At 49.8% G+C, this 12,050-nt stretch overlaps 1 protein-coding gene across 1 annotated transcript; it reads left to right on the top strand.

Moving 5' to 3' along the window:
* Nucleotides 1–4,771: 4,771 nt before the first annotated feature.
* On the top strand, nucleotides 4,772–8,428 carry atf4a (activating transcription factor 4a). The gene is made up of 3 exons (XM_088606591.1): nucleotides 4,772–4,960; nucleotides 6,160–6,564; nucleotides 7,024–8,428. The coding sequence occupies exons 2-3, from the start codon at nucleotides 6,294–6,296 to the stop codon at nucleotides 7,983–7,985; spliced, it is 1,233 nt and encodes a 410-aa protein (XP_088462717.1). The 5' UTR covers nucleotides 4,772–4,960; nucleotides 6,160–6,293; the 3' UTR covers nucleotides 7,986–8,428.
* The last annotated feature ends 3,622 nt before the right edge of the window (nucleotides 8,429–12,050 follow it).

Below are 12,050 nucleotides of genomic sequence, written 5' to 3' on the forward strand. Positions count from 1 at the left end.
AATTTTTAAAATTAATTTGAGCTCAAGCACAGAGGTTTTTAGTCTTTTAAAACATTTATGTCCATCATGACGCTGTTTTGAGCTACAGAGAGATAAACATGCCCGTATGTGTGTGTTTCCCTCAAACATATTCCTGCTCGTAAACCTCAGAGACTCCCTCAAGCCCATCACATGACTCTGGCACGTCTGTCTCCCCTGTTCCACCTTTACAAGACCTCCGCAGTTTCCTTCACTAATTGCATTTAAAAACAACACTAGTTACTGCAGCATATTCCTGTCAAAAGCATTGCAGGAGCTGCAGTGAGATAGCTGCTCAGTGCTGGGTGTGTGCTCTCTATCTCTCTCTCACATTCCTCTGCCTTCTACATTGCTCTCTGCATGTCTCAGCTCATCCCTGCACCTCTGGTTAACTGCAAGTTAAGTTCAGGGCTGAACAGCAGCTCTAATAATAATTGCTTATACTTATATAGCGCTTTTCTGGACACTCCACTCGAAGCGCTTTACAGGTAATGGGGACTCCCCTCCTCCAGTGTGTAGCTCCCACCTGGATGATGCGCCAGTCCGCTCCCCACACACCAGCTCTCGGTGGGGAGGAGAGCAGAGTGAGGGGGCCAGTTCAGAGATGGTTGTTATTAGGAGGCCATGACTGGTAAAACCAGGGGGAAATTTAGCTAGGACACCGGGTACCACCCCTACTCTTCAAGAAACGCCCTGGGATTTTTAATGACCACGGCGAGTCTGGACCTCGGTTTCACGTCTCATCAAAGGGACGGTGCCTTTTTACAGCAGCAACCTTCGTCTGTAAACGAAAATTAATTCAGAAAGCACTACATGCAGGCATGAAGTTTCATTCTAAATATGAGTCACGCTGACTGTAAACATGGCCCGCATGATAAAGGATGTACTTGTGGACGTTCACTGCTCACTATCTTCGGATGTACTGAAAAATGATCTACACGTAACCTCGGACGCCACAAAAAAACTGCAATGCATCAAGCCTTGTTTAAGATGGTACTATAATGAATGCTAAAAATAAACAAGATGCTTATTGAACGGGATTTTTCGCATTATACAGAATACATACAATATTAAAAGTTCAGTGACAGTGAAAATCATCATTATCATATTAATCCACGTACTATGTGTCTGTGAGTTTGCGCATCTAGTGCAGAGCAAATGCCTCGTTTCATTCTAGTTCCGCTCGTTACAACTATAGCCGTTTTTGGTTGCTAAATCGTGTTACAAGTCCGTTACAGATTGCTACAGACCTCTTCCGGCTGATACAGCCCTTCTGCCTTTTCAGTGTATCTGGATTACAGATCGTGTTTCTCGAGGCCAGGAAAGAGGGGAGGGTGTAATTGTAATGTTGCTCCTGGCATTGAGAAAAATAAAATGTAAATAAAAAAGCCGGTTGCCTAGTCAGGAGCCACCCCACTGTACGAGGAAACAGTGTAAATAATATTATAATAAATAATATTAATACATAATAAATATTATTATTATTATTGTTATTATTATTACGTGCGTTAACTCTAACGCAAACAGTGGGATTCGCTGCCTTATGTCTCTATTCTTAAATCTCAAAGTTTGTGTGTGCCGTGTGACGTCTGCTTTCCAAGCGTTCTGATGGCTTTTCTCTGTGTTGGTGGTCCTTTGATGTTGGATATGACGTCTGTCAGACTCGGCGGGGCAGGAACGGCGGGAGCTGTATTGCGTTTTCAATGCTGTTCCGGGGACCCGTTTATAGAGGGTGCTGTTATACGCCTATGCAGATTCGGAGCTGCTAAAACTGCTTGGAAAAGGATTAATTTCAACAGGGGTAGTTGTTTGTTTGTTTTTTATACTCCCAAATAATCTTACACGCCAAACCAGTCACGCCTTTTATATGCCGGGCAGCACCCATAGCGACCAAGACTTTTTCTTATTTTTTTCAAAGGAGGGTGTTTTCAGACTATTTTTTTCCCTGCCCATCAGGCTCCGACCGATCTGCAAAAACGGATCCAGTTTTCGTCCTGCTCCTCCGTGTGTGTGTGTGTGGGGGCACGGCTGCTGCGCACCAATCGTGAGCCAGTTCCGCCTTCTCCAGGACTGGTTTGTGTGTTGCTGCCGTTGCAACACGTTAACCATCACAACACAGCGCGCAGCCGAGCAGGCCCGCTCCGCCTCCTCATCCCGGACACCGCCGGCGGTCGCTCATGAACACGGACAGACCGTGTGGGCGGCCGTCCTTCTTTACAAACCCAAGACAAAATGGTTTTTCCCCATTGGCCCTTACCAATCATGGCCTCCTAATAATCCCCATCTATGAACTGGCTTCATCACTCTGCTCTCCTCCCCACTGAGAGCTGGTGTGTGGTGAGCGTTCTGGCGCACTATGGCTGCCGTCGCATCATCCAGGTGGGGCTGCACACTGGTGGTGGTGGAGGGGAGTCCCCATTACCTGTAAAGCGCTTTGAGTGGAGTGTCCAGAAAAGCACTATATAAGTGTAAGCAATTATTATTATTATTATTATTATTATTATTATTATTATTATTATTATTATTATTATTACCGGCCAGGACCGGCGGCTTTTATGCCCCTTCTGCTCCAGGTCCGTGGAAAAAAAAAAGTCCACAATTTCTTTTTAACCGGTCGGGCGACGGGGAAAGGTCACTGTCCAGTGTCTAGACAAGAAGTAATCAAACACCAGCCCTCGACGACTCGAACTGGCGCTGGGTGCAGCATGCAGACAACCCCACGTTTAATAACGCCTCCTTTGCCTGGTAAAGGATTTAGTATTTATCCCTGTGTCACCTCCTTTTTTTCAGTGCCCTGGTATCCCAGCACCAAGGTCCAAAATAGAGGCATCCCCCTGACTCGGAAAAGCCTGTCTGTCCTCTGATTTCAGTCTTCGATGAGGAGAAGCAGGTGGTACAGATATCACTTTCCTCTAATAGCCCCGAGTCTGTACCCCAGATCGGGTCTATACAGTCCAGCCTCCCGTACTATATATAGGTCAGAAACATGATCATGGTTCAGAAAGAAGTGCCTGCGATGAAAAGTGCTTATTGTTCTTTGTACACGGCGGAGCAGAGAGAAATTGCGATAACTATTCCAATTTTGGGGAGGGGAATTCACATTGCACGGTTAATTTGGCTCAATCGACAGGTTCCGACGGCGCGTTTGGAAAGGCAGGGTTTTCCCTTATTTTTTAAAGGCGCCGAAATCTCCAACCAGAATTTTGAAATGAAACCAGAATTTCAAACGTTTCAGGCGCCCTTTTAGTCAACTGGCGGGTGTGATTTCCGTGACAGAAATATCCGATGTCACCTTTTTTTTATGTACTCTAGCTGAGGTCCTTTAGGTTATGTATCGTGAACGGTACGATGTGAAATAAAGGGTATTTTCCCTCTTATTTAATGTGGACAATTTCCTTGTTATCATTTGTCGAAAGGTTGTTTTATTTGGTACTCTATCGGATACGAAATTGTATCCGCCTTATCACGACATCTCAGGAAACATTTTAAAACGCTCAAAAACTGTATGAAGTACATCAAAAAGACTTTAAAATATAAACAAGACCTATTGTTATCAGTATTTGGATTAACATGGACTAATTGCGGGGAATAAGTACCGCTACACCTAAAACACGTGGAGAGAAATGTATTTTCATAACGCAGCTGTGTTCTAGAGCAGATAACACATACAGACCTCTAAATATGTTTAATACATCCTTTTTTAAAATGAAAAAAAAAGTTATGTCTTTTAATCTTATTACCGGAGTATAAATTGAGAGAATTCTCAAAAACGAGGTCGGTATTATCTTGTAGTATTAATGAATACGTTGCTTTCCCGCCCCTTTCTCGTCATTAACAACAAAAAAAATCCCTCTCTCTCAATTTATCGATTTTTTTTTTCCCCTTCTGACCGCGTCAACCTTAACCACTGACTCACACCTCCCCGCTCATCCGCTCCTGTCAGCTCATCCAATGAGAGGGAAGAGTACACGTGAACGCCGCCGCGGGAGCCAATCAGCGTTAGGAGTTGTTCTACAGCGCTGCGTGACCGGGTATTCCATTGTAGAAAGTAGTGCCGACAAAGACACCAGCAGCCTTAAGGATTGTGACGTAAGCTGAGCTTTCGATACGCCACGTTCGATTTTCAAAACTATCAATAATTGACATCGTTAACTGTATTGCAAAATAACGGGAGTCCCCGTTTGTTTGGGTTTCCGTGTGTCGGGCTTTGTTATGGTCCTGCCGGATGTATCTATGCCCGCGCATACGTCATACGTGACGTCATTTTTGCGCTAAAAAGAAAGGGACGCGGGATCATGTTCAAATGCATTCTGAAATTAAAAAGCGGAAGAAACACAGCAGAATTTAACAAAAAAAAAGCGCCAACAGTGTGAACGAACAATCGATGAGAAAAACGGCAACCCAGGTCGGTTGCATTTAATGGGCGGGGCAGAGAACCTAAACTGCTATTTAAACCTTTCAAGTTTATCTTCATCTTAGGTGAACTCGCGACGCCCTCCATGATTTTCCTTTTTTAAAAGAAAAAACCGCGTGTGTTTACAAGCACACACGCTTCAAGGCTTCTAAAACGGTCATGTGGAATGAGCACGGCCGTGAGCCTGTCGCGCCCGACCAATGTTTTCACAGCGCCCTACTTCCCGGCGCGCCCGAGCTCCGCTATTGGACGAGCGGCGGACTGATACGAGCGCCCAAGGATGAGTCGCCCTCGGAAGGACACACGGCCGTGGCGGTGGCTATATAAGCGGAGGCGGATGACGAACTGCCACATTTCTGCCCTTGAAGAACAAGAAGAAGAGAGTCGTTTTCAGATCCGTGACACGAGCGGCCCCGCTCCCCACCCCACAGCAATGGCAGTATAACGGCGTGCAGCGGCCCAACCAGCAGCGGCAAACCCGGCAGTGCAGCGGCGAATTGCACTGGCTTTATATTTGGCAAACATGGCGTGAGTATATGTTTTGTTCTGCTTCACCCGCGGAGGTCGGAAGTGTAGTTGCGGGTTGCCAAGCAACCACTTCAGTGTTAAGTGAGGTGATCCTGAAAATGAAGGTCCGGGTTATGTTATCCGATTTCTTTTTAAATGGGTAAACCAAGACTGGTGTATGGAGAATGTAATGACGTTTAAACATCAATAATTTCGGAGATGGGGGTCATTCAGTATCAACATATGGACGAATGATTACTGTAGAATTTGTAGTGGGGGAGACCCGTTTAACTCATTAAAATGGGCCTATAAACGCGCTCTGCCTTGTTGATAGCGTACAACGTGTTCATTCGTCTTTCCTGCTCGCTTGACGTGTTGAATGAATTAGACACGTTCCGGCCGGTCCCCGCTATTCGATCGGTTTTGGCAACGTGGCAGCCAAGTAAAATGGCGTTGGTCCCCCGCACTTCCCCAGCGCTAGGGAGTGGAGCTCCAGGAAAATGGCGTCTGTTTTAGGGAGTGGGAGAGGCATGCCTCTGTACGGGCAGGGCGACGTCTGCGGCTCATCCGCCACAGCGAGTGGAGCCGGTTCTCTGTGGGAGGGGGGTATTAAAGGGCGCCGAATCTTGGGCCCCGCCCACACGGGTTCCCGGAATAATGGTTGCTGTAGCAACTGCCGGGCTGGGCGCCAGCGGCGTGAGTCACAAGACGAGAGGGGCGGGGCTCCCGCTCGGGCCATGCCCATATTTGGTGTGCTTGTTTCCATTTGCGGGCGGGGTTTTCCTTCCCCCCCCCCCGGCGGGTTGCTGGGGCGTCATGCTGAAAAATGAACCAGGAGAGGGACACACGGGTACCACAGTGTAATTACCCAGGGGGGGGATTTCGTCAAAATCAGACGAGAGGCAACAAGGTGGTTTTGTTCAGTTTGTACCCCAGAGATTAAAAACACATACCCCCCCCCCAATATTTTCTGGGTTGCAAATATGTGAAGTAGCAGATCTTGCAAAAGCTTTGAACCAGTTTAAATCTGAAGCCAGTAAGGCCTGTCACTGTGAGCAAGCTCGAGGACATTGGGGAGACATGGAGGGGGGAGATGTGCCCCACAACAGGCGGCCCTTCGCTTTGTTCGGCGTTGGTAAATTTCCGTGAATCGCACTACATCGTTTTCCTCGATGGCGTCTTTTTTTTTCCCCTCACCCCTCTCTCCCTTGCTCCTGCAGGTCCCTCAAGGCAACCCTCAGCACTGCTGCAGTCGACAGCACAGAAGACCGGCTCGACTCCCCGTCGCCAGCAGACCCCTCGGCGCCCCCCCTCTCTCTGCCCGCCTTGTTGCTCTGCCCCGCGCTGACCAGCCATGCTGTCGCTGAGCGCCCGCCTGGGGCTGGAGGAGCCCCTGTGGGACCAGCCGTTTCTGACGGCTGACTCCCTGGGCTCCCTCCTGGGTGAAGAGCCTCTGGAGGGGGCGCCTTCGACCCCCTCCGATGCCTCTCTCTCTCCCTCCTCCTCTCCCTCTTCCCCCTCTCTCTTCGGCTGCCCCTCTCTGGGCAAGGCTGATGATGACCTGGGCCTCCACTGGCTGTCCACTGGCACGCTGCTGGACGCCACCGCTGTGAGCAGCGGGAAAGGTGAGGCTTTGCGTCTCCGGCCTGCGCGCTTTTCCTCGCGGCTGTGTCCCGAGGTTTCACCGGCGGCGCCGGAGTCTGCCGTACGAAGCACCTTACAATACAAACGTGTTCTTAGACTCCTGATCTCCTGAGCTCCCTCAGCACTAGAGATCTGTATCCAGACGTTTGGATGAGGGGGTGCCCTCTCCTGTTGTGAGCTGGTTTGTGGGTGGCGTTTCCCCCCCCCCCCCCCCCCCCCAGGGGTGGGAGGCTTGGTCTTGTTTTGAAGATTTTTGGGGTTGGGGCAAACGCTTGCATGCTGGTCAGATCGCAACATCCACCTGTGGACGTTTAGAAATAACTGCGGTTTTTATTTTTTTAAAAAATCCCCAGCGCTGTCTCTTTTTTCAAAGTCACGCCAGTCGATGAAAACCGAAGTGCTCATCACCCCCCCTGTGTTTCGTCTCCCTTGCTCCGCAGAGTCGGAGGATGCCTTCTCCGGCATGGATTGGATGGCGGAGAAGATTGACCTGAGCGAGTTCGACCTGGATTCCCTGATGGGCTCCTGCGCGTCGGACGACCCTCCCAGCTCACCGGAGGAGCTCATCGCTTCCTTGGAGAACGACCTGGACCTCGACCTGGACCCCCTCCCTCTCCCCGACCCCCTGCCCGCGGTCGGCGCCGGCGGCCCCCTCGTCCTCTCCGACACCCAGCAGGACGTGGCCGTTGCCCTGCCTGAGCTCCTGCTGCCCCTCCCCCTCCCCCTGGGGGGGTCCGTATCGGAGCCCCTAGCCCCGGCGGAGCCCGAGATCAAGAACGAGCCCGCATCCCCCCCTCCCCCTCCGGAGCCCACCTTCACCCTGGAGCTGGGCAGCGAGGTGGACGTGTCCGAGTGCGAAAGGCTGGGCGCCGGCCCCCCGAAGCTGGCCGTCCTGACCCTGTCCGCCAACCAGCTCGTCCTCGTCCTGTCCGCCAAGGGGGAGACGCCACCCCCGGACGACGGCTGCCCCTCGGACAGCGACAGCGGGATCGGCTCCGGCTGGGGCTCCCCGCGGCGCAGCCCCGGCCCCGAGGGCGGCCCCACCCCCCCGCCGGCGGCGGCGGCGGGCTCGGCCAGGGCCCAGCCCTACCCCTGCCCCTCCCCGGCCCCCCAGGACGGGCCGGCGCTGACCGGCAAGGTCAAATCCGCCGGCGCCCCCAGGGTGGTGGAGAAGAAGCTGAAGAAGATGGAGCAGAACAAGACCGCGGCCACCCGCTACCGCCAGAAGAAACGGGCCGAGCAGGAGGCGCTGGGCGTGGAGTGCGCCGAGCTGGAGAAGAGGAACAAGGAGCTGGCGGAGAAGGCCGACTCCATCAGCAAGGAGATCCAGTACCTGAAGGACCTGATCGAGGAAGTGCGCGGCGCCAAGAGCAGGAAAGGCCGGAGCGCTGCCCCCCCCTGAGAGGGAGACGGCCGATTGTCGTTGGTACATTCGCGTTTGGTTCAGTTGTCATTGTCAGCGCCAAAACAGTCCTCCCCCCCCCCCCCCACCTCCAACTTCAGTGATATTAATTTCTCTGTTCCGAATAAACCATAAACCATTTTTCACAGCCTTGATATTCAGCCTTTTAATTCTCTCAGCATTATGGATCACGCGTTCAACCCAAATGATGAATATGGGGCTTCCCCACCCCTCCTCTTTCTTCTTCATTCGTTCATGACTTGAGTCGTTCTGTACAGAGGTCTTCACTTATTGTTTTTGCCTCAATGTTATTTAATAGAAGTTGGCGTGCTTTTTGTCTGTATATATAGTGACCTGTACTGCCCCAGGCCTTGTACAAACATTCATTTGGTGTTTTTCTGCATAACGTTTTTTTTTTCTAATAAAGCACTTAACAAAACGTTCACGGCTGATGTGGAGATCCTCTTGAATGCAGATTTAGTCTTTACAATACCAGCTCCTTGGTGTTGGGTTGCACATCTGCAGTGATTAAAGTGGTCTAGTTTTCCAGGGTCATGCGAGTCCCAATGGAACAGCATCAGATGAGATAAAGTAGGAAAATAACACAAGTAACCCCCAGGCTAGCTGCCACGCGCAATATGGAGTGACAATTGGGTCTTTCGGTTCTGGCGATTCTTCCTGGAATGAAGTCACTGCAGGGAGAAGGACCTGCAGTGTGGCCAGTTCAGAAGACGCTGGGGGGTCTGTGCTGGGTGGAGCATGACAACTGGCCTCCGAAGAGTGGAGAAGAGGTCATTCTGGTGCAGTGGCTAATGGGTAATCTGGTCCTGGTTTCACTTGTACTAATGGGGGTTTCCCACTTGTTCGTGGTGGCCTTCCTGTTTTCCCCCACCTCACAATTTTAACCAACTGGACGCATTGTCAGCCTTAATCCAATTATATTTTACTTTTGACAGCAGATTTTTCAGATTTTAAAGACCTTTTTTATAGTTCATGACCATTCACTTATTAAAGGTACAGTTTACTTAAACTGGGTTGGACATATTACAGTCATATAGCTGCTTAATTAGACCCAAGTACGAGACGCGTTACATGAAAGGAGAAAAGCTGGGAGGCAGTGAGCCCTCCGGGAGCTGAGACCCCCTGCTGTGAATTAAAGTTGTATTTATTCGTGCACAGTTCATATTTAATTGCCAGGTTTCTCACAGGGCTACTGAAGTAGGTTATGAAGGAAATTAGGTGCAGGCTTAGTATTAGGTAAAAAAGGTAGAAGTTATCAAAGAGACCGATGCTGCTGGGGGTGGAAAAGGGGAGCTAATGATTGTTTAGGCGTGTTTGCCTATTTTCCTGCTGTGTTCACGGTTTCAAAAATATCCAAATGTGCGTTGATCTAACTTCAGCGTACAGAATGATGTGTTTTAATCTAACGTATACTGATCGGGCTTTTCCAATAAGATGGCTGTGATGCTACTGCGGACGTTTCTCCGGTTGCACGTTTGTTACCGCATTTGAATTACATTCTTTAACTCAGAAATTGGCACAGGGTCGATATCAACTAGAAATCCAATTTAGGCCAACGCAAATACAAAAAAAAAAAACAACAGAAGTCAAATCGGTTTGAGGAGATCGTTTGCAAGATCTTGCTTTATGGCTTTATTGGGCCAACATGTACACCTCGGGCAAAGGCCTCCCAATACCATTTTGGTGTATCCCTCAAACATGGGTGGTGTGTTTTGAATGAGATGGGTGATTGCATAAATGTGCGGGTTTAATTCATTCCACCTGTCAGTTATTACTCGTGTGGATGCGTGAACGGCTTCGAGCCAGCTCTTCCCAGACAGGACAGCCGACACGGGCTCGTCTGGTGTGTTCTGGCTGATCCCACACACAACAGCAGGATGTCACGCCGAGACAGGGTGACCCCGTGCCCTGTGCACTCTGAGCGTTTTCATGCTCAGTACGCGTGAAGTGGCTCGAAAACGAGATAATCCCCCTTTGACGTGGTGCTCCCTCAAATGAATGACCCACTGAATACGTTTGAAGTGCAAAAAAAAAAAGGGAATCTGGCGCTGGCAGCTGACCATCACCATCAGCCTTCCTCTCACATCGGGGCTGTCCAGCCCAAATGCTAACACAGGCGGCTCGGTGACGCTCAGGTCGTGCAAAAAGCCTTTTTTTGCCCCACATACTGCAAGCAGAGAGGGCTGCCGTGCTGTTTGTTTTAGTAATCCACTTCGGTGCCGTATTAAAAAAGCAGCACACCGTAAGAGTGACGTCAAATGTGATTTTCATGTTCTGCGTGTGTCACGGTGATGTAGTACATTGTGCTTAAAACATCGAAGGCATGAACTAGCCAGCATGTCAGTGGGGTTGCAAGAGAAGACAGGTGCGTGTTTGCTCTAGCGGAAAAATGAGCGGGACACGTTTTTAACTCCGTGATTGTTTGTCTTGGGAGTAGTTGCTAGGGATCTTGACTCTCGGCCAGACAACCAGAAGGTCAAGGGTTGGAGTTCCAGGTCAGGTACTGAACTCTTCAGGGAGACACCTTCACCCGCAATGCTCCGGCACCCCCGCTGTGTAAAAGGCCAGTTAAGTGTTAATGTACAAAACAATCGTTGCATGCCTTCAAATATCGGTTCCGGTGGGGTTTAAGTCACTCACAGCCCTGTCTCCCAATTTAAACACCAGTCTAGGCTCAGTAGGTCGGAGAATTGAGGGGAAGCCGTCCGTTCATCACTGCTCTCCGGGAGCGCAAAGATGCGGCACAATGGAAACGTCCTGGTCGACCGTGTTGTGGTTTTATTGTTTTACCTTTTTTTTTTTCTTCTCCGTGGCCCGGAAAATAAAAGGAGTGCTCACGCTGGGTTTTTGTCGACGCAAACGCTTTCCCGCTGCGCTTCATGGTTGAGCCGGTTGCGCTCACACGCCTTTAGCTTTACAATCGGAATGAGCCGGTGCTGTCCACTCTGTGCAACAACTTAAACCGTTTTTAAACCACTAGCTGAAGGACGCAATTCACCCGTCCTTCTCCGTCAGCAGCACCGAATGTCCTTGTATGTGTGTGTGGAGGGGGTCTGCAGTTCTCCCGTGTGCCTCCCTATCTCACCTCCAGCCTCTGATTTTGAACCCTGAACATTATCAGCAGCAGTATTCTCTGTCGTAGGGAGGAGCAGATCTGTATATCCATATTGTGTTTGTACTGACGAGTGGCTGTCAAATACTTCAGCCTGAAGGACTACTGGGCTTCAGGGCAAGAGAGTGTTTGAGCTCTTCAAACAGACATGTTCCCACCTGCCTGAAATGAGCCAAAGTGTCACTTTACAGTCGGGACCAACATTTATTGTTAGCCCTGGCCTGCTGGTCTTGCTGGAGGTATTTCATTGGATTGTCTGCTGTTGTTTCCGCATCGGACAACATCCTGACGAATTCCAACAACAAAACCATTTCACAGCTCGGGAGTTATGTCTTGGCGTGCTTGGGTGTGTGTGTGTGGCAGGTGGTGGAAATGTCACCTGCTTGCTTCTCCAGTTTCTTCCACAGCTGTCGCACCTCTTCAAGCGAATGGCCTGGCCTGTTGCCCGTTTCTGAGTCCCCTGAACCTCTTCTCCTTGTTCACAGACAAATTCGGGCCACTCCAGTTTCCCGAAAAACCGGACAGTCTAGCACGGTGATGGAATAGTAAAAGACTGTCTTTGGAAAAGGTGTCGGTGTATTTTTTAGAATATATTTTAAACATGAAAAGGATGACACAGCAGTGCAGTGTTTAGCATTGCAGCCTTGCAGCATTATTAACAAGGGCCCTGAGATGCTGTCTGTGTGGAGTTTGCATGTTCTCCCTGCGTTCATGTGCGTTTCTTCCTGCAGTACAAAGACATTTAAAAAAGTATGTATATATATTACATATACAGCTCAACATCATAAATACATTCAGATCTTATCACAATAGTACATTATTGCAACTGGTAATTTATATGAGGGCATGCTGGTAGGAGTATTGGCTTCTGGGAGAGCTGGCTCTGGTGTGGGGGTGTGTGTCTGTGTGCCCTGTGATAGACTGGCGTCCTG

The sequence above is a fragment of the Lepisosteus platostomus genome, chromosome 14, assembly GCF_059453375.1.
Source record: "Lepisosteus platostomus isolate fLepPlt1 chromosome 14, fLepPlt1.hap1, whole genome shotgun sequence".
In the NCBI taxonomy this organism is placed as follows: Eukaryota; Metazoa; Chordata; class Actinopteri; order Semionotiformes; family Lepisosteidae; genus Lepisosteus; species Lepisosteus platostomus.